Raw genomic sequence first — 26,572 nt, 5'->3', positions numbered from 1 at the left:
GCATAATTAATCTTGAATTATCTATACAATCGAGAATCGAGTCGGTCACTGGGGGATAGTCTCACCCCATGTAGAACACCAAAACAGACTCCTCTTAATTTCCACTCTGTTCTCCATGCTCAACGCGGGTTGTTACGCCATCTTTCCCTGCCCCCTCCACTTCGCCCTCGTCAGGGACACGAGCAATGGTGTGTTCTTGCGCAAAGCGCTTCCCGTCCGCCCGTCCTTTCTCGACATCCACAAAAGCAACCCCGATCATGGCTGCAGTGCAAATCGCAAATAAGAAAGGGAAGCCCATCCAGTTGCTCTGGGTGTCGTTGATGATGGCTTGGACGACGTTGGGGCCGATGATGGATGACTTGCACATCATTATGAGTATCGCGTTATGATTTGGTAAGATAAATATTCAATGAGTGGAAGCAACTTACAGCGCGATTGGTGATTCCAAATAAGGCAAAGAACATGTTGTCGTAGCCGGGAGGCATGAGCTCACTGATCATTGTCTGAGCATACTGTATTGACCTCGTATTAATATGGTTTGTGTCTGCGCATGACTGTAGACCAAAGGGCTTTTTCCCAAGAACATACCGCGTAATATGGAGCTTGAAATAAGCCAAAGACGACATTGTAAAAGTAGAACTCCCACTATGTTCCCAATCAACTCGTCAGCAAGTCTTCCTTACAGCTCGTCGTAAGTACTCACACGGTGATGATAGCCAACGCGATTTGTCCATAGGCCCAACATGCCCCATAAGGGAATCAGCACGGTGAAGAAATTTGTGACGAGGAACATGCGCTTCGTCCTGATCTTGAAGTAACTTTGGATATACCAGCAGCCAAATGTCGATACAATCGAGCATATTGCTTGGGTGATCCCGAGATACGTTATCTGAAGGAACGAGAACGAGAACATGTCGTTTTGAATTATTGATACCAGTGTCCCTGTTTCGTCCCAAAATCAGTTTGAATAACCGAGAGTCGTGGTCAAACTATCCTACCGGTTGTATTGAGCCCATCGGCGAGGAGAAAGTAGGCAACAAAGTACAGGAAGGTCTGCGGTAGAGACCGGACCTTACGAAGGGCAAGCCAAATTTGCTTGACCCCGATGGTTGCATAGTTTGAGCCTTCTGGGACTTTGGGACCGGGGCGTCTCTGCTGGAAAACAAACCACCACATTCCCAGGATAACCCAATCTGTGCATCTTGGTTAGGACTGCCAATGATGAAGCTCGAGCGACTGTACTTACATGAGTTTGTCAAACACAGAGCGAGGTTGTTCGAATAACTGTTTTTCTGCAACGGCAGAAGAATACTCAGATTGAGAACCAGTACGGCTAGATATCCAATGTTGCTGTGGGCGGTTGAAACATTGCTACGAATGTTAGAATTGCTCTAGTGCAATGCACAAAATCTTACCTGATATGGTTCCTCTCCAAAGATTCAATGGCATCGTACTCTTGCTGGTTGATCCTACCCTCTTTCAGGTCCTCCTCTCGCGCTCTGCGAACATGCGGCATATAGCGCGCGAGTCGGGGGAAGACGGCTGCGTAGAAGACCAGGGTTGCGCCATATGCTACATATGAAACTATGTACAGCCCCATAGCTGTTGGCCATTGACTGGGATGACTGACTGACATCATGCCATATTGCATGGCCCAGCACACTACTGTCAGTCCTAGAAGTAACCAGCGACCAAATGAGCCATAGTCGGCTGCACTTCCGAGCCAAACGAATGTTATGGTCATGAATGCGAAGCTGAGACCATTGGCAATGAGCACAACCGAGGAAACTGATCGAGGTCCTCCGGCCCAAGGAACGACACAGGGAGATGTATTCGTACATGGCTTGCGGGGATTTGTGCCTGGTTGCCAGCCTGCACCGTTCAATGCCCATTGAAACCTTCACAGAGCCATTAGTCGGGTCATGATATGCCGCAAGGGAGTAGCATTATGAAACTGACAGTGTCTGAGTATAGGATCCCGGGCCAACTCCATTGTCGCCTTAGTGATGAAGAGAGTTTAGTACAGCTTCTTTGCAGTAGTGCCCCGAGATGAGTTTACCGTTATAGTACAGATAGTAGGACCATAACTCTCTGCGGGTTGTCGTGGGTTGATCATTTGTATCCTCGGTTCTAAAGAGATGTTCGAATTCCCCAGTACTTGAGGCAACTTGCGCTTGAGCCGAAGCGGGAGTGTTTTGGTGGACAGACTCATGGATACTGTCATTGTCTATGTCATTGTTGGCTTCGGTAGAGGGAGTCTGTTGACAAGTTTCAGGCGTGATGGTGTCTGTCATTGGGATGGTGTTCGGCCTATTGCGTAACGGATCGCTATCTGACATGAATATTAAGCAATTCAGGTACTCGGTAAGCCGACTGCGACTGCTAACAGAAGAGGATGAAGATGCGAAGGCGCGAGAATGCTGGAGAATGCTGCCGTAACAGGGCGGCGGCGCTGTTATCGGGCTTGCGGGGGATGCCTCGGCTGCGATCACTGCATTCCAGTCATCAGACGGTCCTCTGTCCGAACGGGATAAAATGTTGTCTAATAATACTGAATGCTGAATCCAAAAAAGGCGGATGATGAAGATAGTGTACGCTGGGAGTTTATAAGAAGGAGTGAGTTGAAAGTGGGATGAAGCAGGAAGCAGGGATTGAGAGCGCCGGTCAGGTGTTCTTCGTCCCTCCTTCTCTTCTCTCTTCCTCCCTTTCTTTCCCTCCCTCCTCTCCTTCCCCTCAATTCCTGCGCTTTGCTTCTCCCTCTGCCCCCAATTCTCTCGGTTAAGCATTACTGCTATACAACCGCCCTTCTTGCTCGCAGCCCGATGCTTTACGCTCATTTGCCGAGATCTAAAATTAGGCGACTCCACTGCCCGTTTATCCTTCCATCGTTAAACCCCCGGCCCCCCCACCATCACGCGGGCTGCGCAGGATACCTGCTGTTCTGACAACCTCCACCCCCTCAATTCGCTCTTTGAAAATGTCATCTGCCGACCTGAAGAAGAAAATTGGCCAGGTAGGTTGCCATTCGGGTCTGCGTTGCCTCTAAGAAATGCCCGGCTGAAGCATAACGGGGTTTATTTAGCTCTTCGCGGTCGGTTTCCATGGCCTCACCCCGAGTCCCGAAATAAAGACTCTGATCCGCGAGTATGGCCTGGGAGGCATTGTCCTATTCAAACGAAACATTAGTGATGAAGCTCAACTTCAGGTAGACCCATCATCCCAGTGACTGTCTGTTCAGTGGCAGCCCCAAACAAAATACAATTGCTGATCCTGGTGCTCCATAAAGTCCCTAACGCTTGCGCTCCAAGAGGAAGCGCGATCGGCAGGGCATGAGCATCCTCTTTTCATCGGCATCGACCAAGAAAATGGACTGGTCACCCGAATTGCACCCCCAGTTGCTCCACAGCTCCCGGGTCCTATGGCTCTGGGTGCCACCAATTCTCCCGAACTTGCATATAAAGTCGGGGTTGCCACTGGGGAAATCCTGAGCAGCGCTGGCATTAATATGGACTACGCCCCTGTCTGCGATATAAATTCCGAACCGCTCAATCCAGTAATCGGAGTACGTAGTTTCGGGGATGACCCGGAATTCGTGGGTCGATTCGCGAGCGCCACTGCCAGGGGTCTCCGGAAGCACAAGGTCGTGCCTACCGTGAAGCATTTTCCCGGCCACGGCGATACGGCAGTGGATTCACATTATGGCCTCCCGGTCATTCCAAAGACAAGAGACCAACTAGAGCAGTGCGAGTTGGTTCCCTTCCGTCGAGCCGCAGCGGAAGGCATCGAGGCAGTGATGACCGCGCATATTTCTCTACCTGAAATCGGTGATGGGAAGCTGCCTGCCACACTTTCGCCGGATGTGATGAAGATCCTCCGTGAGGATATGGGGTATAACGGCATGGTCGTGACGGACTGTCTCGAGATGGACGGGATCCGTGCTACATATGGGACTGAGCAAGGCTCTGTCCTCGCCCTAGCTGCCGGCTGCGATAGCATTATGATCTGCCATACGTATGCGGTTCAAGTAGCATCGATAGTCCGAGTCTGTGAAGCCGTGGAGTCGGGGGAAGTCCCACTTTCGCGGTTAGAAGAGGCCTACCTTCGTGTGACTCAACTGAAGAGTAGCTTCTTGAACTGGGATACATCGCTACGGCTCAGAGAAGATCGGTCGGGTCCAAACAGGAACTTGTTCATTCATTCGAAATTGGCTGATCAGGCTTACGCTCGCTCTGCAACTCTTGTCCGAGACCAATCGCAAATTCTTCCCGTGTCTAGTACTTCGAATGTTGTTTTTCTCTTCCCTGGGGACAAGACCCCTGCGGGTGGTGCGGTGGATGGTGAAGGGCTGGGGAGAAAGGGGTCTTATAATGCCTCAGTATACCTCGACATACTAAAGAAATACAACCCGACAGCGGTTGAAATTCGCTATGGGGAAGCAGCGTTATCTGCCGAGCAGCTCAATGCCATAGAGGCTGCCGACGTCGTTATTTTCACTTCTATTAATGCGCGGGAATCACAGTACCAAAGAACGTTGGGATTGGAAATGCCTAGGCGAGCTCGCGCACTTGTCAGCATTGCAGCTTGCAACCCCTATGACTTTCTGGATGATGCCAGTATTGGAACATATATCGCTACCTATGAACCAACCCTCGAAGCTTTCGCGGCAGCGGCTGAAGTAATCTTTGGGGCATCAACAGCGAAGGGTACACTGCCTGTCGGGAATCAAACAAAGCGACTGTCGATTGAAAAGTCAGCTTTAACTGATCCAAAGGACATGTCCCAGTTAGCTGCTGTCTGGAATGCTGCGTTGCCTACTTACTCGCTACCCGCAGAGAACCTGCAAAAGTTGGTGGCTCAGCCTAATGGACACCACTTCATTGCTCGCATCGGAGATGATGTCGCCGGATTTTGCCTGACCTATACTAGCAATGGGCGATTCTTCATGAGTGGTAATATTGCGGCGCTTGCAGTTGATCCCGCGAGACAAGGTCAGGGTGTTGGCACCACTCTGCTTGGCGAGGTCACTACATGGTACAAGGTAAACCTAAAGCTCCCACGCCTCGAGCTAAGCAGCGTGTTCCCGCGCTTCTGGCCTGGTATTCCGGAAGATTTGCCGTCAGGGGTACAGGAGTTCTTTGAAAAGCGTGGTTTCAGTTTGTTGGACAGAAGTCCGCGAAATGTAGATCTATATCGAGATATCAAGGACTTCAAATCCACTGACCAGTACACTGCAAGGGCCGAAGGTCTGGGCTACACCTTTGCTCCTCTGCAGCCCGAACACTATGAGGAGTGTTTGATTGGCCAAAGGAAGAATTTTTCTGACAACCAGGTGAGTCTATACTCTATTGTCGTGTGACGCCCGTTCTCTTTGTACCTAGCTGACTGTGTTAAATAGGCCTGGATGGCCCAATACGAGGAACTCGATCCCAATAAATACCCATCCAGTATAATGGTGGTTTTTGACTCGCAGGGAAAACAGGTGGGCTGGACGCTGATGCTTGATCCTTCCTCGCCCTCTCTCCAGAAGGGTTGGGCTCTCCCGCCTTTGTGTGGACCCCAAACTGGACTGATCGGTTGTGTTGGCGTCGATATGGATCATCGCAAGAAGGGAGTTGGGCTCGCGCTTCTCAGCCATGCGATGGAAAACATGAGGCAGCGAGGCATTGAAGGGGTTTTTGTTGATTGGGTGGTGGTGGAAGGATTCTATGAGCAGCTCGGGTTTGAAGTGTGGCGCGAATACCGACAGGCGTCGCTCCTTGACATGTAATTTGACAGAGAGAGAGGGAGAGAGAGTAGAAGATCCTAAAATATTTTCTTAGATATACCTTATAGATAGTGACCATGCACGAAAGACTGGCCATTCCCGCAACTCGGGATCGCTTCCGAGATCGGGAGTGGGGCTGCACTGCCGTCTCGAAAAGAACCGGCTGCTTTCCGAGACGTCCGCCGTCTGCTGTTCTGCTCCCAGTGACCATCCTTACCATCCTTTCCATCCTGACTATCTTGACCATCCTTCTGCAGCATCTGGCGCAAACAGCTCCACGCAGCTGTTCCAAGTTCAAACCAACCAATCTACGTCTAAAGCCACTGCCATTAAATCCTCCCCCCCAACACTAATTTCCAGTATCCGTGACCCGCTGTCCGACCACTATACAGTACACCACGAGTATCTTTCCTACTAATGTCGTCCCCTGCACATCAACCGCAAACTAACCCCACCAGTGCAATTATTCTAGGCTACAAAGAAACTACTACCCGCGAAGCCATCAACGCCAACCCCTCGAGTCCCTCAAACCCGAACAGCATCTATCATAAACGCTATACGCCATCCGGACACAGACACCTAGCACGCACCAACTGTCCACATCAACTGCACTGCACTCCATTCCATCCCTTCCACTCTAACAACGCGAAAAAGCGCCCACAAGCCCCAGACCCGCAGCAAACCGCTATATGAGGAAATCAATATGGAAAATGAGGGTATAATACAATACGCTATACCAGCGAGCTGATATCGCATCTGGCGCGGACGAAATCTCGTCTCGTCTTGTCTCATCTCCTTTAATCCCTAGGAGACTACAGTGAAGGCAGACAACCAAACAACCATACCTACTAAACCATATACACAGCAGATCTACATGGACAAGCTAATGGGAGTTTCAGGATAGGGGTGATGGGGTGTGATTGGGACGTAGATTGATGTGGTAGAGGAGGGAGAAAGGATGTTCAGGGGTATATCAGGGCTTTGTGATGGGGGGGTCATGGAGATGTTGGATGGGGGGGGGGGAGTGTAAGAGTGTCAGACAGGTAAAGAGGATGGATTGGATTTTGTGTAAAATTTCTGTGTTCTTGGCTTAGGAGCTAGGGACTGGGTGGTTGTGTGGAAGTGTGTGAAGCGCGCCGTGACAGTCTTTGAACGGGTCGCTGAGTACTCGCTATAGCACGAAATCTCTGGTAGCAAGCTTGTTTAGTCGCTCATGGAGTGTGGAAAAGCCCTACGCCCCTACAAAAGATGGGAAATCCATTAACCATAGATTGTCACTCATTAGAGTAATACATTGTTCTCCACCCTGTGAAGATACTTGAAAAAAGCCTTTTTTTCCACCACACCTGCACTCATATTCTAAGCAGAGCATAGAATAAACCATTAAAACACCGAGTTTCTTCCTCAATTGCAGAACATATCAATTAGACCTCCACCGCATGAGAAGGCGTGCCATCGAGTGGAAGATGGAATGTCGAACTTGAAATGTTCACGCACGAGATGTTTTAACCGCCTAGCCACTGGTAGCAAGGTGGTCAAACTTGTACAGAGGCTCCAAGTGCACATTGCGACGGAAGATGTAGCGGTTGATCCACCAGGGCAGCACCTGGAACAGCTGGTAGCGCATGTGGATACGAGTGGGCACGCCGAAGATGTAGTCAAGCTCTTCCAGAGTTCGCTGTTTGGTTTCAGGGACCCAGAGGAAGATCATGAGAAAAGCAGTCAAATTCAATCCCCTGGAGAAAATTAGGGATGATCAATGATTAGGGGCGAGATAGGCAACAGGTGCAAGTACTTACGCGTAGAAGCCGAACGCGCCAGTTGGGGTCATGACGACGAGCATACGGGGAAAGGTAATTGAAAGCACCGCAGCCCAGGCGAGACAGGTTGCCACGGCCCAGGACATTCCAACCTCTGTAGCCAAATTAGCAATTGATACATCGGATACCCGCGAGCTGTACTTACCACGATGGGACAGAGGGAAAACCTCCGCAGAGTAAGTGTACGGCACAGGTCCTTCACCGGGAGAGTAGAAGGCGGCGAAGAGAAAGACAAAGAATGCAATACATGCCAGATGCGCGGTCTGATCTTTTGGGATGTAGAAGCTGAAGCCTGCAGCTAGAAGAGTCCAGGCCATCTGGGGGAAGGTGAAGAGAAGCAGAGACCTACGGCCCCATGTGTCAATGGTGAAGATAGCTGGGAATGCGAAGAGGAAGTTAACAAGTCCAAAGCCCCACGAGGCGAAGAGTGCACCTGTGACACTGGCTCCAGCCTGCTGAAAGACCGTCGAAGAATAGAAGGCAACAATGTTGATCCCGCACATCTGCTGCGCAATCATCACGACGAATGAAGCAAGGGTAGCACGTCGGACACGAGGGATGGTAAACAACTCGATGAAACGAGTGGCATAGTTGGACTGTCCAGCAATCGCCTGCTCGACTTGAATCTGAGAGTAGATGTAGAAGAGATCACGCGCGGCCTGCAGTTCAGTGTTGCGCAAACGGCACAAGGACCGATACGCGTCACGCATGCGTCCCTTCTTGATGTACCAGCGCGGTGACTCGGGACAGAACATGACACCAATGAGCAAAGGCAGGGCCGGGATAAAGGCAGACCCGAGTTGGAGTCTCCAGGAGATTTTCCCAGTATCTTTCACAGCAAGATTGGCAGAAGTTCCGAGGAAGATACCAAACGCGGTCCATAACTGCCAGCACATCACGAGGCCACCGCGGATAGACGCCGGGGTATTCTCTGCACAGAACATAGGGATGGTTGATGCTTTCAAGCCCATTCCCAGGCCCAAGAGAAGACGCGTCACGAATAGCTGTTGCCAGGTCTGACACACAGCCGATCCGATCGGGGAGAGAAGACAGAAGATAGCAGAAATGAAGATAGCACCACGGCGGCCCAGGAATCTGTTCGCCGGGTCAGACAGCCAGCAGCCGAGGACAGCACTGGCCAAGTAGGGCCCCCTATTGAACCGCATTAGCCTCAAGTCCATTGCTCACATATAAGGTGACAGGAACATACGAATTGATTACACCGACAAGCCATTGGTTTTTTGCCGCATCCGGACCGGTTTCAGGAATTCCAAGTGCATCTGGGAACGACAAATTGGCACCTGATGAGTCTAAGTTAGCAAACCGTTCAAGCCAAATGCCTTGACGCGTACACACCATTACTTCCGGTCTGATCCCATCCCCTGTTCAAGGTTATCAGCAAGCTTGAACGTGTATAGTGTCGGGGAATCGACGGCCAGGGTGAGTTCCAAGAGTGGTACTTACTGAACGGCAGCTCCAATGGAGCACAGGATGATAGTGAAGTAAAGAGCCTTGGGCTGACGCCACTTGTGGGCCACCTCGTTATGGACGGCATCAATCTCCCGATCGGTCATGTCAGGCACCGACGCGTAAGCCTCAGGGTCGCGTGCAACCAGAGCCCCCTTCTTCAAAAGAGGGAAGATGTCATCCAGCTGGTTGTCAGCGGAAAAGGCCTCGACATCTCGGATCACCTGAGCAGGGGTGAGATCTGCCAGGGGATTCTTGATCCTGTCTCAATGTCAGCCGCTGCGGGACGAATGAGTATCAGGAAAAGAGGGGCGCGTCACTTACTTGGCAGCAGTATTCTTGTTCAGGTTAATGTGCTCTGAGGTGCCCTTAGTTTCCAGGTCATTGCCAGCACTGATGGCACCAGCGAAGTCAGTTCTTATCCCTGTCCCTGTCCCTGTCTCTAGTGAAGGGGAAGCACACGACTTACTAAGGGTCAACTGCCGCGTCAACGGCCTGGATCTCATCCTTCGCCATGATCTCACAAAGGCTTGGGATTACTGCAAGAAAGAGATGAAGGGAGTACACGAGTAACAGGAATATTGAGGAAAGTTACGCAGAGAAGGGAGGGGAAGCAACGCGGAAAGAAGAACGCACAACAGGTGCGGGGTGAGGTGAGAGAAGGTGAGAGAAGAAGAGAAGAGGAGAAAAGGAGAAGAGGGAAGAGAGCAGCGGAAGAAAAGAAGAAAAGGGCAGGTACCAGGGGGGGGGAGGGAGACGGGACAAAGCTGTGATGGCCGGGGCCAATCAGTGGGAGGGAATTGGGTGATTCACTGCTCAGGCACGCCGGGGTTACGATTCGATTCTACCCCGCGGGGTTCTCCGGCCTGGGGCAGAGATCGTCTGATCTGGAGGAAGGTTCGCGATTCCTGGAAGCAGATCCCACCCTCCACCTCTCCCAGGCCCATCAACCAACCCATCAGCCCATTGGGCTGCCCGCGAGGTTGTCTCGAGCTCTCAAGGAAGACGCTGCCGCAGATAATGCCTAAGTCCTGTAAGTCTCTATTGTGTAGCCGTTTCTTGCACCCCTTCCCATCCTGTACAACTATCACGGCAGATCCCCTGTCAAACTGGCTGATGTCGTTCTGACATCGGGGCTCGACCAACCCGCTCCCACCCCCCCGAACCGCTCCCCGGATCCCCATTCCGGAAACTGACCCCCCGCGTACCAGCAGGCAACAGGCGTTTAGGTTGGTACCATCATCCTCAGCGCTTCAGAAAGCCCAGAGTGACCTACTGACGTGGTGAGTCATTTTGGTCGGCTGACAGAACCCCCGGATTCATCGGCTGGACTCCATTATCACCTCACCTTCCGTGCACTGGGGCAGAAGGGTGATGATGCCACCGAGTATGGTCCACCAGCTATCATCAAACACCCAGTCAAAGAAACACTATCGTATGACATTCTCCGTGGCTTCCATTACCTTGGAGTGTCAGCAACTCTGAAGCAAACCTTATTATAGAGTGCTAACTCAGAGAATATAGGGTGGCCTTACATTGGAACAGACAAGATAAAATATGGCCTTTTATTTGCCTCCAAGCTCAGTCACGCATCTCGACTCTGCCCTACTATCTTCCTCGTTTGCCTCCGTTTACATTCAACCCCGCTGGTGTGCGTCTGGTTGCAACACCCTCGACGCCACTCGTTTTGATGCCGGATGTTGATATGGGGAACGCTGGTTGGCGCGCAAGCTTATTGGTTACACTTGGCTGGGGTAGGGGGGCTAGCCCACGGGCTGCGGGGATTGGGGCCAGTTGGGTGGAGGGGGTTTGAGGTTAAAGCGACAGGTCAGGACCCTGACGCTCTTGGCTCCAGTGTATGCGATAAGACAGCGTCACGGGAGGACGAGAGCGTGAGCTGAGACGAAGTACCGAGGCCGTGGGTCGCCTTTGCGACCTTTGAGGACTCGTCCGTCCTTCTTTTCCTTCGGAGAATTTGAGCTGTCAAATCTTCACGTGGGGGTTGGAAGGATGGAGCCATCTCCTCCGTACTTTCGTGCCAGCCATGGCCGTGCTTGAGCATGAAAGAAAATATTGGTGCTGGTACGCAGTACACTGGGCCATACTCTGCATGCCTTGGTGAAGGATTGCCTGCTCCCTGGTTGGTTTGCAAAGACCGGGTCAGCTACGCAGCTAACCGATTTGATCACCTGGTGTAACCAGACGGAGTAATTCTGGATCAGGGGGTGGACCGTAAGATGCCTTGAAAGAAGTCGAGGTCAGCCGCAGCAGGGCACACCAAGCCTTCGGATTTGGCATCGCCACCCAGCCTCTGAATGGCACGGTCCGAATGCAGAGGGGCTGGCCGGCTTGGGCATTGACCGGGCGGACATCATCGCCAAGCCACCGCCGCCCGAAGGTCTGCCATCAACACCACATCCGAGTTGAGTGGCCCGGGTTCTGGACAGGTGATCAGGACGGGTCGAGCTTGGAGCACCTACCTAGGGTTACAGCGCCATGTGGGGATGAAGGGGATGCCGAGGAGGATTCTCCGGGCCTGCCTGTACGCTGTCCCTCTTGATGCATTAGGCTTAGTTAGACTCGTTGACGGGCGGGACGATCGTCCAATAAGCCCCGCTGCGCATTCTTTTGCCATGAGACAATGCCGATGCTCGGATCGCTGGCACCTGGCGGGGTGACTGTTGGGGTGACACAGAAGCTGAAAGCTAGCTATGTCAGCCTTGACTTCTAGAGCAAAGCCTCATTAGCCGTCTTGTGATCGAGGGAAGATGCTGTGGACATCGGGCTCCCATATAGATCGGACCTGTCGGGCTTGTGCGGCTGTCTACAGCCTTCTACTGAACCCCGTCATACCGACGACCGCAAGGCATCCTACCTACTGTCTACAATGGTCGAAAGCAAGTCCAAGTAGTACACAAACGCAGTCTACAATGAAATTGAAACCAACACCATGCAATCCCATGAATTCCTCCCGCCAGTTTGTGAATCGAGCTACTGTAGCCTCGACTGGGGGGGTCAGAGCGGATGAATGCCACATGTCGGACCCGACCCTTTTTTTATTGCTTCTTCACACTGCCTCCAACGTTGGAGCGGCTGCCTGCGTCTTCCAACCAAGCTCATTGTGTCCCTTCTGAACGAGGATCAGATTAGGATTGGGCTGCTTGCTTTGACAGCCTTATGACGGACGGGACCGGGCAGTGTTACCTTTTCATATTTCTTGCCCTTCATCGGGCCTTCATCACAGAGGATCGATCACTCATAGAGTAGGATTCAGGATCCGAGCTTCCCTCGGAAACGGGCATCCGCCATCGTATGTAGTTGGTGGTGGGTACTTCGTACTATCGCACCCCCTCGCCCTTGCATGTCTTCTTGCATCTAGTCCTTGGTGGATCCGTGGAAGGGAACACACTGATCGGCTTGAGCTGAGCTGAGCTGAACTGAACTGTCAACTTCACCCCGTCTGCAGTCAGTCTGCACGGCACCCCGTCCGACGCAACGCTTGGCCACAACCGGTTAGTGCTGCCTCGCGGGGAGTCGGAGATCACGTGTCAGCATCCGAACCGCCGCCCCGGTTCCGAGATGGCGGATCTGCGTTTGATATCATTTCCCCTTCAAGGTCGATCCCCGTGACTATGCTATTGTTCGTTTGCTGGGCGATGTCAAAATGCTAGTCTGGCTTGCTCGATGATATGGAATCTTCAAACCACGATGTACCGTCTGTACAGGACCTCCTACGCGCCGGGGAGCCATTTGTCCCCTTTTCCGAGTACCTTGCCCAGGATATATGCCTTCTACATGACGAGACCACCGGGTTGATTGACAACAAGCTGCGCGAGGGTAAGCCTTTCGTTATTCGAGGGCTTACTCGGATGAAGGAATGGGATCGGTCCGTCTTGAATAATGAAAGCCTGGGCGCCCTTTCACCTTCAGGAGGTATGTTTGAGAAAACGGCGGGCAGGAGCCAACTCTTCTTATTGACAACCTTTGTTGCAACAAGCAATCCCTGTGAGGAACTGCCATACAGGGCGAGATGTCAAGATGCGGCTACGGGATTTACTGTCGCAGACCAGCCAGCCCAGTACCAGCAACCCCCGAGAGTTGTACGTTCATGCTTCCGAGCGCCGGATCGTTCGACTAACACCATGTCAGTCTATACGCGAAAGACCTCCAATGTCCTAGAGAATGGGTCGCAGCCTTGGAAGCACTCTTACCTGTCCCTCTAAGGCATCTGGGCTCTCTCGACCTATTCCGAACGCTGCCAAAGGAGGTTGCCCCGGAAGTGCTGATGGCTTATGTCGGAACTCGGAAGTCTTTGTGAGTCTGCGGGGAAACTCCACGCCTGCACCATGCTGACGATGCTGCAGCTCTGGATTTCACAGATGCTTTAGTGGAACCGTTGCGCTGAACCTTCTCGTGGAGTCCGAAGGTAAACATCTGATAGCATTGGTCTCAATCCTCTGATAAGCGTGCTGATGAAGCTAGGTACTGGGTCTGGCTCGATTTGCTTCGGAACCGACAGACACTCACAGGTTCAATACGATGCTTATATGGAGGAGCTCGGAAAGTCACCCCACACCGACTGGGCCAATATCTCGATCGCACAGTTGAAGTCCGCGAAGTTCCCGATCTACGTCACCAGCCAGGAGCCAGGAGACTTGGTCGTGTTTCCTTCTACCACTGCCCACCAGGTTTGGAACACCAGTTCGATGGTGACAAAAGTCGTCTGGAACCTTATGCATTACTCCTCACTGGCATCCTTCTTTGATTATGTCCAGCCTGTTTACCAGAGGCAATGCCATGCGGACACTGGTCGAGTTCCTCTGATACCGCTATATGCACTGACCAGAGGTTCTCACAACGCGGAAGATGAATCGCTCCTCCTGGACGTTTTTCGGCAGCTGATTGATGACGAAGACCTGGGAACCGAGCCAACCGTTCCGATTAAACATATTGACCCCCAAGGAGCTGTGGTTGAATGCAACTTCTGCGGGTTGACGATCTGGAACCGACATCTACACTGCGAGGAGTGTGGTGACTTCGATTTGTGCTTGACCTGCTTCGTCTCCGGACGCAGCTGCAAGCATGTCGCTGACTACGCCTGGGCTGAGTTACTTTCACGCGAATCCTGCAGTAAGATCCTCCAAGAGACTCGGAAACCACCGCGTAGTACATTGCCTCCAAGGCCCAAAAGCTCACAGTACGTCGAAGTTCCACCAGTCTTGCCCCTTGTTTTATGTAAATCTCGGTATCCAGAGCCAATTTCTCACCTAAGTTCTCTAGACAGAAGACTTTGGGGGCCTTAGCCGTCGCTGCAGTAGATGCAAGGAAGCAATCCGTGGTACGAGATGACCCCAGCTCTCCATTCGGCCGTGATGATTTGAAAAAGCCATAAACTCACCTGTAGCAGGAACGCCTGTGCCACTTGTGTCGTGATAGCCATTCGACCTGGAAGGGGTTAGCCTGCTCTCAGTGCTCGGCCTTTTTCTGCTTCCGTGGACTGCATAGGCACTTTGATGTGGACTTGATCCCATTGCTTCGAAAGACTGAACCTTGGATCTGTCCCAAGTGCTCCCAGTTTTGCAATTGTCGATGCTGTCACTTCCCACAGCCCTACAACAGTCAAGACAAACCGGCGCGACCTCGGATCAAACCAGTTGACCCTCGTGGGCGCGTCATGGGGTTTCTGGATAATGTGTTTGATCAGAAGAGAGGAAAAAGAGCGAGCGCGGTTGCCCATAGCGCGTCACCGCAGTCTGGGCAGAAACGGCCGAGGCTTCTGGTGGATGATGACAAAGTGGACCCAACACCACGAGGTGCATATGCTACTTTTGTCAATCTCGGTGCCTCTGAAACAAGAGCCCCAGAAACAAGCAAAACCCGTGTCCCAGACATTATTCAGTCGCAGCACCCGGCCGATCCCAGTTCGTCGCGAGGTCTCGGTCCGATAGGACAGCTTCGCATCAGCGATCTGGTCGAGAAGCATCGCCCCGGTGAAGCTGGACATGATCGATCCCCTGTACCATCCCTGACGCCAGAGGATGGCACATTCCGACGATCTAGAGAGGCGGCAAGCGTTCCGCCCGTTTCAGACGACGTCAGCATTGTCGAGCTAGAGGAAAAACTGCAAAAGCTTGGCCAACATGCCAACGGTCTCTTGGAGCTTTCCCTCGTGGAGTCGCACGCCGCGCTCCTTGAGAAAATCGCTCAGCTGCAGAGACAGATCGACAAGCGACGGAAGGCGGAGGCGCTCTTTGACAATCTCGACCGGGATTTCCCAGACCTGGCCAGTATTGCCCGAGAGGAAGCGCGACGGCGAGGATTGTGAGTTTCTAGCTGGGAGGAATAGAGTGTAGATAATTATGATTCTGGGGGATCTGAGGCGTCAAGGTTAGGAGCTGTATATAGAAGAAACCGAAGAATCTGAAAAAATCTGAAGAATCTGAAGAATCTGAAGAATCCGAAACATCTCAAGACTTCCTGGCTGTCCGAGTCTGGTTGACATGGACATGGAGCGGAAGCGACCCAAGGAAGCCGGCGGAGTTCAAGCCGGCGTCGATCCTCGCCGCCTCCACAACCACCACCGCCTCGCCTCGCTCGTTCCCTCCCTCAAGTCCCTCTCCTTCTTTCATCCCTCCTCCGCTCCGTCACCTCGCTCCCCCTCCGTGTCGGCCCCGTTCGATCTGCTCGAGGTTCTCGCCTTGTCGGCGCCTGCTGTACAAATCACTCGACGTCCCGTCTGGTTCTCGTCTTGTTCTCACGCCCCCTCCGGTTCAACCCCAGCTGGTTGGTATGTTATTGCATGTTTGGGAGTCCCATGGTTGGCGCCCTCTGCGAACGCCTTCCTCCCCCCCCCCCTCAACTCCTCACTCCTCACTCCGCGCAACTCGCGGCCCTGCCCTGAGTTCTGCGCCGGATGAGATCCCCTCCGTCGATCGATGCCTGGCTCGACCCTGTCCCCCACTTACTTTGAATTGACCATGCTTGTCTGCTAGTTCCCACCCACCGCCGTGACCCGCCGCCGCCTGTCGTTCCCCCGACGAGGGCTGTCGGCCGCAGTCCAAACAACACCACAATCCTGACCGCCTCCGAAACCCACGACTCACTCTCCTTCGCACGATCCCACGCACACTCTCCTTGAGCCTCTTGTCCCGCCCCTGCCTCACCTTCAGCTCGCTACGTCGCCGGCCCCGAGCTTTACTCAGAAACCCCTCTATTGTCCGAAACCGCGCCCCTCCTCCCGCCCCGCCATGCCCTGCTTCAAAGGTCTCGCCGTGAGTATACACACTCCGGACGGCCCTATCTCGGAATATTCGATCCAACGCCAGTCTCGAGCCTCTCGCATAGCCTGCTTCATCCCCGTGCCGCCGCCCAAGATCCCCGAGTCCGGCTCCGGTCGACCTGAACAATCCACTTTCGCCATCTCCATCACCCTCCTCAATCCCGCCCAGGATGTGCCGTACTCCGCCCCGAAACCGACCCCGGACAACCCCACGCCCAAGCCGAAAGTGGTTGGTGGGCTGCCAGGATCGACTGGGGAGCGGGGTCAGTACAGCAGCATGGTGGCTCCGTATCAGGCGTTGACCAATTCGCCCAACGAGACGGTCGCCGCCTACATCTATTTTGATGGCCGACAAAAGGAAGAGGTGGCTACTTTGCTGCGCAGAGGCGAGGAGACCTGGGTCAACTCCCGATGGGTCAGTGTGCCGGAATCCGAGGGTGGGGGTCTTGCCGAACGCGAGTTCCTTTTCCGCGAAGTCGGGCTCGAGAGATGGCTGAACGGCCTGGATCTGGAAGGGAAAGATGCAGCCGCCAAGATCGAGCGCAGACGGCAAAAGATGGAAAAGCGTCGGATGAAGCGCGATGAGACTGGTGACTTGATGATGGACACCAAGTCGGGCAAGGACGGCAAGGGCATCATGCGCTACGGCAACGATGCGAAGTCCCCGCTGGAAGATATCTCCGACGACGACATGTCTTTCTCCGACTCAGATGACGATCCGATTCCGGAGTCGCAGGGTCAGATCAAGGTGGCTCTCTTCCGTGTCCTGGCCTCCGGGGAGATCAAACGGGGCGAATACTCACCGCAGTTCGATGCCCATGATGACGACGATGAGGGCCAGGGCGGAAATGGCAACGGCGAGGACCCGGATATCGACCATACAACGAGCTTTGCGAAGCCGAAAACGCTCGACCCCAAGACGATCAGCACGCAGACCGTGACTGGAATCGACGCGTCCGACAAACCGTACGCCGTCTTCACATTCATGTACCGCGGTGGACGTAAGTTTGTTCCCCCCCCCCTATTTAATGGGAAAAGCTGGACTGACTAAGACACAGGGCAGTTACAGAAGATGGGGATTGTGAAGGACTCCAAAGCACAGGAGACTCCCGGATCGGCTAAACGCCGGTCATTACAGACCGATTTCGCCAACCTCGGTCCACTGAAACCTGGCGGCACGGTTGGATTTTTGAACTTCCGAGAGAACGCAGAAAACCAGCGCAAGGGCAAGAAGGACAAGAAGGCCGGTCGAGACGATGAAATGGATAGTGACGACGATGAAGATGACTCTATCCTGGGTAAAGCTGATGAGGAAGAGGGCAAGGAAGACGATCTGCATCTCTCCCCGGACGATATCAGGAGACAAGGAGAGCTGGCGGAGAGCATGCGGAAGATCAAGGTCCGTGCGGTTTTTCTTTATTCTAGCAATCACCTTCTAACATCGGAGTACAGCTCAAACGACAGCATTCGTCGGCGTCGCTGGCGACCAACACGCCTCCCGCTGAGGCTGGAAGCCCGCGTGCCGCCGTGGAGACTCCCTCGTCATCCAACGTTTCCACCACGCCGCCGTCTGTTGCCGCCCCCGTCGCCGCCCCCGAAGCCCCCAAGCCAGCCGTCAATCCCCTGAATGGAGGAGGATTCGTCGGCAGTCCGTTGAAGAAGCAACGGGCAAGCGTATCGCAATCGGACGAAGACGCCATGCGTCGACGGATCGAATCCGGTCTTTCGCAGGAAATCACCAACACCGACCCGGAGCCCAGCTCGCACGCGGCCCATGCCCTCGGCGCGAACCTGCACAACCCCCAGGAAAACGAGGACGAGGAACTCTAGGCCTAGAGGGACTTTTACTCTTATGAAGTAGACCCAGACCACGCCATCTCCAACCATGTCGACCACAAACCCAACCTAACCAAACCACTCTTCCCTCTCCAAGCCACACCAAACACCACTCTCAAAATCCTCTCTTCCCTTACTCTTTCTCTTCTTCTTCATGGACACATGACGACGACCCGATGTTAGAGCCCACCAATCAATCGCCCTCGACTTGGTCACATCGCATCATCATCATCATAATCATCATCATCATCATCGTCATCATGTTGATTACGATCTACTTCTCAATCTTCATATCTATGGCTGACATCTATCTACGGTTGTGAAACAACACGGTTGAATATCTGACGGATTTATCATGACTGAAGTCGTTTATCTTTTTCTTACTTTTTCCTTTCCTATTTTTCTTTCTCTTTTTTTTTTTTTTTCCTTCTTCCGTTCTCCTTTTCACACTACCACTACCACTACCACTACCACCCATGACTGACTGCCGGCTGATCTGACTGACTGGCTGGCTGGCTGGCTTGATTGACTGTACTTACTCGAGTCAGGGGACGATGAGATTACTAGTTAGACCAGGTAGCTGGGTAGCTGGGTAGCTAGCTGGCTGGGTAGGGGATGGATGGGGTGGAATGGGATGGGATGGAATCGATCCGGTAGCGGAGGTAATTGATATAGACGCAATGAGTCACGCAAGTTGCACGCTAGATGTGTTTTTTTTATTGATTGATTGATTGATCATTTACCTAGTACCTACTTCATGGCACTCTGTGGGTATAGAGCTAGCTAGCTATACGGAGCACCGCAGTATAAACAAAAAACCTAAACCCAAAACCCAAAGCCCCGTTTTTTGGCCATCTTAACCAAGGTACGGGTTGCCTGCCATGCCATGCCATGCTTTGCCCATCCCTATGCCACTGCCAATATTGCCACCCGTCACTGCGGAATTTGTGGAACTCCCAAGCTACTAACTAACTAATCTACGGACCGCACCGACCTCCCTCCCGCTCCCATTCATTATCCCTCTCCTGTGTCCCGTTCCGTGAATGCAGATCCAATCTACGGAGTACACCATCAGATAACCCCCCTATCTCGCGAAGAAGCAAAGATACCAGTCCTTCCCAGTCCCAGTCCTCTTAGCTCAACCGAGCAGAAATTACGAACTCTTCTCTTTCTTTATTTACTTTTACGTAGAGTATATCCTAGCTAGGTACCTATGCCAAGCGAAATCTTAGGGGGGTATACAGTATATAAGACCAGGACGCCGATACTGGGATTGACTTCCCCTGCGCCGTTGGCAGGGCGGTGGATGTGGGAGGACCTGGATTGGAAGATAGTCGCCGAGGAGGGCCCTGGTTTTGGCTGGTTTGAGACTGATTGATGTATAGAGGAGCGGACATTGAGGTAGCAGCGGGTACTGTACTGCATGCTTGATGTGGGGGGAAGGGGGGGGGTCTCCGGTTCATATCGCAAAGACAAATGGGTATCGGGAGCTAGATTAGCTGGCCGATAAGGTGGGCTGGTTGGTAGCCGGGGCGGGAGGAAGGTCCTACGCATAGTCTGTTGCTGCTGGTTGGTAGATTCGGTGACGATGGTTGTATAGCCGAAGCGAACCACTACCAAATGAGATAGATCGTGGCGACTGACAGCTGGGTTAATCGCATTGAATGCGCGGCAAGAACGGGTTCGCTGCGAGGAGCTGGTCCAAGCCCGCTGGTGCCTCGGTGTCGCTTGATTCCTGCGTGTGGCCGCGCGCAAGTGGGTGTGGAACAGTATGTGGGAGGGAACGATGCTCGGATATCAGGCCGGTGTTAGCATCCCAAAGGAGTTCGTCCTCCCACATGTTCTGGAGGAAGCTGTTCTCTGCCTTCTTTTCTCCCAGATATAGATTGAAGAGTGAACTGGCGCCGACTAGAGTCTCGTTAACGGCAGTTGTGTCGTAATTTCCCGAAACCATACGTAGGGTTTCAATGGCTTGCGGCTGACGCGTCCGTGATTCTCGAGTGTCTATTGTCAGCAATGGGCACAGTGCCTAGAAAGGAACAGTCATAACATGCCACCAGGGCGTTCTTTCGTCGACTAGGGTGGTGGCTAGATCAAAGCTCTCATCGATCAACCGCAGGACTTTATCAAAGACACTATGGGAGACGATACGACCGATAGCATGGAGTCGGCGGTAGATGGACAGTCCGATGTTACAGCGCATCAACTGTAGCACGGTGGATTCCAGACTGAGCCCCACCGTTTGCAACAGCAACCGTTCCAATGCGGTGGCGTCTAGGTGGTTCTTAGGATCCAGAGCGTCGGAGATCTGCCAGATGGCGAGCTGTTCCGCCGACCAGAAGTCTTTGGGAAGGGTACAGGTTGCCCCGTGAAGCTCCACGCGAGGGTGTCCGTACTCGTATGCGATCCACATGTGAAGTTGTTGAGCCACGGCATAGATCCGTCTCCTCTGCTCCGGACCGTAGTGGGCATCGCAGGCGGGGAACCGAGCCTGGCTGGATGGCTCTACATGTAGGCTGACTGTCCCCACCATATGCATCAGTGTGCAACTGGCCAGCCACGTCGCGTGCGGTGACCGGACTTGTCGCAAGTAGATCACCCAGATCACCCACGCAACGTGATGCACCGTCGGAGACTCGAGCTTCGTCGAATATTCCAGCGCGACTCGGGCACTTATTTCGAGGTTGGATAGAAGCGATATCACATAGCCGGTGAACTGACATGTCAGGGCACACAGGCCCAGAAGCGCCCCGTGAGAGGGATCGGACAGTGGTGGCTTTGTGGTGATGACGTGGGCGACCGCGCGGTCGATCATTTTACGTTCGAGAAAGCTGTAGATTGGATCCACTTCGGCAAAGTACGTCTCGACCATTTCCTTTATGTCCTCGTCCTCCATAAGGTCTGTGATGTGGGTGGGATTCTGAACAGGGCTGCTGGGGTGGTGCGCTCGCCCAGATTCCACGAGCAAAGCCGCATGGGGGCAGTCGGAGAGGGACTAGGCCTGCATGTCACGGCGAGCTCCGGTTTCTCTATGGAAGGTGCCAGTTCCAGATGCACATTGTCTGGCTCGGATGGGGACTTGCGATGTAGCTTTGACGCGTGGAGGCATTTGCGGTAGGTGCTGACGCAAGACTGTTGGCCGTTAGACATGCTCTTTTTCTCCCGACAGGAAACACAAGGCTTCCTTGAGGTTCTGGCGGGGGATAATGAAGAAGCCGTAGTTTGACGTGGGATAAGAGGGGGGGGGAAAGGAGATGAAGGAGGTTGAGGCGGAAACGCGCGGGCGGGCGTGGAAATGGGATCGCGGAGGTGGAGGCCTTGGCGCCTTCCCGGACGGGCTTTCGCTCTCAGGCTCGTCCTCTCCGCGACTTTCCCCTCAGCACCGTCGCTTCTCCCCGCAATCCCTGCATCTCACACGAGGCCAAATCTACGGCACACCTCTACACAGTACACGGAATTGACCATCCGCTCCGCACAATGCCTTTGCCACGCTCCTCGGATCCCCTCGTGTGGATCGACTGCGAGGTGCGGCATTCCTCTCCTTTGCTTCTCTCCCAAACCCGGACTGACGATTTCTCCCTCAATCGCCCGTGGATGTAGATGACCGGTCTGGATTCGGAAACCGACCAGATCCTGCAGATCTGCTGCTTCGTCACCGACGCCGACCTCAACCTCCTCGACCCGCAGGGATTCGACACCGTCATCCACCACCCGTCCTCCGTCCTCGATAACATGAACGAATGGTGCATCGACACCCACGGTCGCACCGGCCTGACGGCGGCCGTGCAGGCCTCGACCACTACGGCGGAGGAAGCGGCCAGCGCTCTCCTGGCATACATCCAGCAGTACGTGCCGCAGCCGCGGACGGGACTGCTGGCGGGGAACAGTGTACATGCGGACAAGGCATTCCTGGCCAAGGGGCCCTACAAAGCGGTGCTGGAGTGGCTTCATTATCGGATCGTGGATGTGAGTGCGCTCAAGGAAATGGTACGACGATGGGGGTCGAACGAGCTGCTACAGGCGGTTCCGGGCAAGAAGGAGGTACATCTGGCGCGGGATGACATCTTGGAAAGCATCGAGGAGATGCGATTCTATCGGGGGCGGCTGTTCGGATAGCTGAGTGGCTGGTGGAGTCTGTGCGTGGGAGCTGCCAGTGCTGTGTTGTACATGCCAGGATGGTGAGTAAGTAGATACTACTAGATAGCATGTAGCAAGTCGATAGCTGGGAGGGGAAGAGGGTGTATGGATGCCCAATGGGCAAGGGACTGGCCAGCATTGAGTAAGTGGCGGCCAAACCGGGTCGAGCCCCTCCAAGTGGGGGGTTTTGGTGTCCCTCCCACGGCTGAGTTGGGCGTAGTTTCACTTGCGCCGCCGCTATATTTACTTTCCTCCCCGCTGCTTGTCTTTCTCCTGTCCTGCTAGTTTCTCCTCTTCTCCCCTGAGCCCCTCCTCACGACTGCTTTATATACCGCTGTGATACCCCCCTCTCCTCCCCCCTCCTCCTCCTTTCCATTCAACCTCATCCTCCCCCTCCACCCACAATGTCCGTCCAGACCGTCTCTCTCACCCCCTTCACCGACCAGAAGCCTGGCACGTAAGTCCCCCCCCCCCTAATTGCTCTTCTCTTCATCGCAATCCCACTCACAACCACAGCTCTGGCCTCCGCAAGAAGGTCAAGGTCTTCCAGCAGCCCCACTACTCCGAGTCCTTCGTCACCAGCATCCTCCTCTCCATCCCCGAGGGCGCTCAGGACGCCTTCCTCGTCATCGGTGGTGATGGCCGCTACTACAACACCGAGGTGATCTCCAAGATCGCCAAGATCGGCGCCGCCTACGGTGTCAAGAAGCTGCTGGTCGGCCAGAATGGCATCCTCAGCACCCCCGCCGCCAGCAACCTCATCCGCATCCGCAAGGCCACCGGTGGTATCCTGCTGACTGCCAGTCACAACCCGGGTGGTGAGTACAACGATGCAATCTCCTTTTCCCAGCCAATCTAACCCGGTGTCTCTCCAGGTCCCGACAATGACTTCGGCATCAAGTACAACCTGGCCAACGGCGCCCCCGCCCCCGAGTCCGTCACCAACAAGATCTTCGAAGCCTCCAAGTCCCTCACCTCCTACAACTACGTCGACATCCCCGACGTCGACACCACCACCATTGGCACCAAGACCTACGGCCCCATCGAGGTCGAGGTTGTCCACTCCACCACCGACTACGTGACCATGCTGAAGGAGATCTTCGACTTCGACCTGATCCGCGACTTCCTCAACACCCACAAGGACTTCAAGGTGCTGTTCGACGGCATGCACGGTGTCACGGGCCCCTACGGCGTGGACATCTTCGTCAACGAGCTGGGCCTGCCCAGCAGCAGCACCATGAACTGCGAGCCCAAGCCCGACTTCGGCGGCGGCCACCCGGACCCCAACCTCGTGTACGCGCACGAGCTGGTTGAGGCCGTCGACAAGAACGGCATCCACTTCGGCGCGGCCAGCGACGGGGACGGTGACCGCAACATGATCTACGGCGCCAACACCTTCGTGTCGCCCGGTGACAGTCTGGCGATCATCGCCCACCACGCCAAGCTGATCCCCTACTTCCAGAAGCAGGGCGTCTACGGCCTGGCCCGCTCCATGCCCACGTCGGGCGCCGTCGACCGCGTCGCCGCGGCCCAGGGCCTGCAGAGCTACGAGGTGCCCACGGGCTGGAAGTTCTTCTGCAACCTGTTCGACAACCAGAAGATCTCGATCTGCGGTGAGGAGAGCTTCGGCACGGGCAGCAACCACATCCGCGAGAAGGACGGCCTGTGGGCCGTGGTGGCGTGGCTGAACGTCATCGCGGGCGTCGCCAAGCAGAAGCCCAGCGAGACGCCCAGCATCGCGTCCATCCAGAACGAGTTCTGGCAGACCTACGGCCGCACGTTCTTCACGCGCTACGACTACGAGAACGTCGACAGCGACGGCGCCAACAAGGTCATCGCCACCCTGTCCGAGCAGGTCGACAAGAAGGACTCCTTCGTCGGCTCCACCGTCTCCGGCCGCAAGGTCGTCGACGTCGGCAACTTCGCCTACACTGACCTCGACGGCAGCGTCACCAAGAACCAGGGCCTGTACGTCAAGTTCGACGACGGCAGCCGCATCGTCGCCCGTCTGTCCGGTACCGGCAGCAGCGGCGCCACCATCCGTCTGTACATCGAGAAGTACGAGAGCGATGCCAGCAAGTTCGCCCTCTCCTCCGACGAGTACCTCAAGGACAATGTTGCCCTGGCCATGTCCCTCCTCAAGTTCAAGGAGTACATTGGCCGTGAGGAGCCGGATGTCCGCACGTAAATGAGAATATCGAACCCGCATGAACATAGTAGCTGTACCGAGTGCAGTGCATACATATATCATTCCTGAAAATGCATCTAATCATTCCCTTATTATCCCGTGTCCCATCCGAGGATCTATCCCATCATAAGAATCGTAACAATCATAATCGTAACCATAATCATAACCATAACCCTACCACATCTATCCCATCCTCACCTCCCCCCCCCTAAACCCCTAAACCTCCCTCCCCCCCTCCTCCACATCCCCAAGTTTCCTCTCCCACCACTCCCCCCACCTAACCACCACCCCCTCCCTCCTCGCCTCCTCCGCCGCAAAAACCACCGCATGACTCCTAACCACTTCTTCCAAATCACACCCAACAAACGTCCTCTGCGCCTCGTCGACCTCCCACCCCCAATTGACCACCTTATCAACGGCATCCACGAACCCCCTCGCCAGGCCATAATCGCCACCGCCATGGGCCTTCTCCTCCTCGGGGTTCGGGGGCCGCGGGACGTCGATGGTGCGCGACGACCGGGTCTGGAAATCGTAGATGGTGATGGTGCGGCTGTCGTAGGTGAGTTCGCCGGCGGTGCCGTAGATGCGGCCGCGGCGTTCGCACTGTTTCTCGGTGGCGGCGATCATGTGGAAGAGGGCGGTTTTGGGGTGGAAGGTGGCACCGTTATTGTTGGGCTGTGCGGGGGACGAGGACCAGGTGAGGGTGACAGTTTGGGAGTCGAGGACGGAGTTGTCGGATTCGTAGACGCAGCGGCCGTACCATGGACGGGAGTGGATGGCGGTTTCTTGTTCGGGGGTGGTGGGGGGTGGGTAGTCTTCAGCGAGGCGGGCGAAGAGGTGCGATTTGGGGGAATTGATATCGGTGTTGGGGGGGTTGGATTCATCCGCCGTAGCAGAAGCTGCTCTGACAACATCTTCAATATCCTCACAAACGATATTAACCGGCCAGTCGATGTCGCCCTTCTCCAGATGCATATCATGATAAATCCTGACGGCACTGTAAACGCAGTCCCTCTCGACGGGACACGCCAAACAATTGGTCGCCGGCCCCGCCTTCGCTGGTTTCCTGGCCTTGATGAACTGCGACAACACGCCGGATGAAGAGATGGTGCTTGGAAGATGATGGGGAGCACGAGAGGCCGCATTCGGAGCTGGTGAGCACATCAGCCACATGATGAAGTCGATGTCGTGGCAGGATTTGGTCAGGAGGGAGCCGTCGCCGGTGGGGGTCTCGCGGCGCCAGTTGCCCCGGACGTAGCTGTGCGCGAAGTGCCAGAAGCCGACGGGCTCGGTGTGTTCGAGGGAGATGATGTCGCCGATGACGCGGTCGACGAGGAGGAGGGAGCGCAGGAGGGTGTTGTGCGGGCTGTAGCGCAGGACGTGGCCGATGGAGAAGATGTTTGTGGACTGGTTGGGGGTGAGGATCCGGTAGATGGAGAGGCAGTCGGTTAGGGAGAGCGCGAGCGGCTTTTCGCAGAGGATGTGCAGTTTGAGGGGCGCCAGGGCGTGGAGGATTGAGACGTGCGTCGAGTCGAGCGTGCATATGAAGACGCCGTCGACGCCGATGGGGGTTGGGCTGGGGGTGCTGGTGTTGAGGGTGGATAGCGTCTCTCGTCGTTTCAGCTCCCATTGGAGCCAGTCGCGCCAGTCGGCGAATTCCTGGCCATCCTGGGGAGTGCCATCCTCGCCCCAGATGTAGGATCGGCCGAGGAACTGACGCTTAAAGGGGTGAGGTTCGGCGACGGCGTGGATGGTGCCTTGGGTTGCGGTGGTGACTGCGCGGGCGTATGCAGTGCCTCGGGAGCCGGCGCCGATGATGAGGAAGCGGAGGGGACGGGGGGTGGTGAGGGGATGGGCTCTTTCATGGTCGGAATGTTGAGTGAGGGGAGGAGTGAGAGGGGAGGAGTGAGAGGGGAGAGGAGGAAAGAGAGAGAGAGAGAGAGAGAGAGAGAGAGAGAGAGAGAGAGAGAGAGAGAGAGAGAGTTGATATACTCCGCCAATGCAAGGGATTGCGGGGGATGAGAAAGCCGCGGCGCTGGTTGGTCGAGCAGCAGCAGGGCATTCTTATGTCATCGCCAGTG

General features: G+C 54.6%; 9 protein-coding genes across 9 annotated transcripts; 5 read left to right on the top strand and 4 right to left on the bottom strand.

Moving 5' to 3' along the window:
• Window positions 1-94: 94 nt before the first annotated feature.
• Window positions 95-2,294, bottom strand: BO70DRAFT_282245 (uncharacterized protein; the record flags this gene model as incomplete). The annotated part of the gene is made up of 9 exons (XM_025539041.1): window positions 95-358; window positions 429-512; window positions 589-645; window positions 704-942; window positions 999-1,193; window positions 1,247-1,371; window positions 1,416-1,898; window positions 1,960-1,999; window positions 2,060-2,294. 9 exons carry the CDS (start codon window positions 2,292-2,294, stop codon window positions 95-97), a joined length of 1,722 nt encoding a protein of 573 aa, XP_025404103.1.
• Window positions 2,295-2,750: 456 nt separating this feature from the next.
• On the top strand, window positions 2,751-5,852 carry BO70DRAFT_425067 (putative beta-N-acetylglucosaminidase). Its single transcript, XM_025547651.1, has 4 exons — window positions 2,751-3,013; window positions 3,083-3,205; window positions 3,287-5,329; window positions 5,396-5,852. The coding sequence occupies exons 1-4, from the start codon at window positions 2,978-2,980 to the stop codon at window positions 5,765-5,767; spliced, it is 2,574 nt and encodes an 857-aa protein (XP_025404102.1). The 5' UTR covers window positions 2,751-2,977; the 3' UTR covers window positions 5,768-5,852.
• A 971-nt stretch (window positions 5,853-6,823) lies between these two features.
• On the bottom strand, window positions 6,824-9,821 carry BO70DRAFT_327469 (galactose-proton symport). Its single transcript, XM_025540700.1, has 7 exons — window positions 9,521-9,821; window positions 9,376-9,444; window positions 9,049-9,312; window positions 8,941-8,966; window positions 8,795-8,885; window positions 7,564-8,736; window positions 6,824-7,500 (listed from the first exon to the last, which is right to left on the bottom strand). The coding sequence occupies exons 1-7, from the start codon at window positions 9,565-9,567 to the stop codon at window positions 7,278-7,280; spliced, it is 1,893 nt and encodes a 630-aa protein (XP_025404101.1). The 5' UTR covers window positions 9,568-9,821; the 3' UTR covers window positions 6,824-7,277.
• Window positions 9,822-12,637: 2,816 nt separating this feature from the next.
• BO70DRAFT_7893 (uncharacterized protein) lies at window positions 12,638-15,408 on the top strand. The gene is made up of 6 exons (XM_025548724.1): window positions 12,638-13,151; window positions 13,201-13,365; window positions 13,416-13,477; window positions 13,534-14,248; window positions 14,332-14,389; window positions 14,459-15,408. The coding sequence occupies exons 1-6, from the start codon at window positions 13,090-13,092 to the stop codon at window positions 15,374-15,376; spliced, it is 1,980 nt and encodes a 659-aa protein (XP_025404100.1). The 5' UTR covers window positions 12,638-13,089; the 3' UTR covers window positions 15,377-15,408.
• A 772-nt stretch (window positions 15,409-16,180) lies between these two features.
• Window positions 16,181-18,317, top strand: BO70DRAFT_7847 (uncharacterized protein). Its single transcript, XM_025548722.1, has 3 exons — window positions 16,181-17,331; window positions 17,389-17,729; window positions 17,783-18,317. Exons 1-3 carry the CDS (start codon window positions 16,299-16,301, stop codon window positions 18,158-18,160), a joined length of 1,752 nt encoding a protein of 583 aa, XP_025404099.1. The 5' UTR covers window positions 16,181-16,298; the 3' UTR covers window positions 18,161-18,317.
• Window positions 18,318-19,958: 1,641 nt separating this feature from the next.
• Window positions 19,959-21,011, bottom strand: BO70DRAFT_7844 (fungal specific transcription factor domain-containing protein). The gene has a single exon (XM_025548721.1). The coding sequence runs from the start codon at window positions 20,979-20,981 to the stop codon at window positions 20,196-20,198; it is 786 nt and encodes a 261-aa protein (XP_025404098.1). The 5' UTR covers window positions 20,982-21,011; the 3' UTR covers window positions 19,959-20,195.
• Window positions 21,012-21,536: 525 nt separating this feature from the next.
• Window positions 21,537-22,395, top strand: BO70DRAFT_357474 (oligoribonuclease). The gene is made up of 2 exons (XM_025542052.1): window positions 21,537-21,691; window positions 21,767-22,395. Exons 1-2 carry the CDS (start codon window positions 21,644-21,646, stop codon window positions 22,280-22,282), a joined length of 564 nt encoding a protein of 187 aa, XP_025404097.1. The 5' UTR covers window positions 21,537-21,643; the 3' UTR covers window positions 22,283-22,395.
• A 217-nt stretch (window positions 22,396-22,612) lies between these two features.
• Window positions 22,613-24,585, top strand: pgmA (phosphoglucomutase PGM2). Its single transcript, XM_025540019.1, has 3 exons — window positions 22,613-22,760; window positions 22,820-23,121; window positions 23,179-24,585. The coding sequence occupies exons 1-3, from the start codon at window positions 22,708-22,710 to the stop codon at window positions 24,489-24,491; spliced, it is 1,668 nt and encodes a 555-aa protein (XP_025404096.1). The 5' UTR covers window positions 22,613-22,707; the 3' UTR covers window positions 24,492-24,585.
• Window positions 24,586-24,707: 122 nt separating this feature from the next.
• On the bottom strand, window positions 24,708-26,553 carry BO70DRAFT_383932 (Gfo/Idh/MocA family protein; the record flags this gene model as incomplete). The annotated part of the gene is made up of 2 exons (XM_025545616.1): window positions 24,708-26,347; window positions 26,484-26,553. 2 exons carry the CDS (start codon window positions 26,551-26,553, stop codon window positions 24,708-24,710), a joined length of 1,710 nt encoding a protein of 569 aa, XP_025404095.1.
• Between the last annotated feature and the right edge of the window lie 19 nt (window positions 26,554-26,572).

The sequence above is a fragment of the Aspergillus heteromorphus genome (assembly GCF_003184545.1).
Source record: "Aspergillus heteromorphus CBS 117.55 chromosome Unknown BO70scaffold_1, whole genome shotgun sequence".
In the NCBI taxonomy this organism is placed as follows: domain Eukaryota; kingdom Fungi; phylum Ascomycota; class Eurotiomycetes; order Eurotiales; family Aspergillaceae; genus Aspergillus; species Aspergillus heteromorphus.
This window is presented reverse-complemented; position numbering and strand designations above follow the sequence as displayed.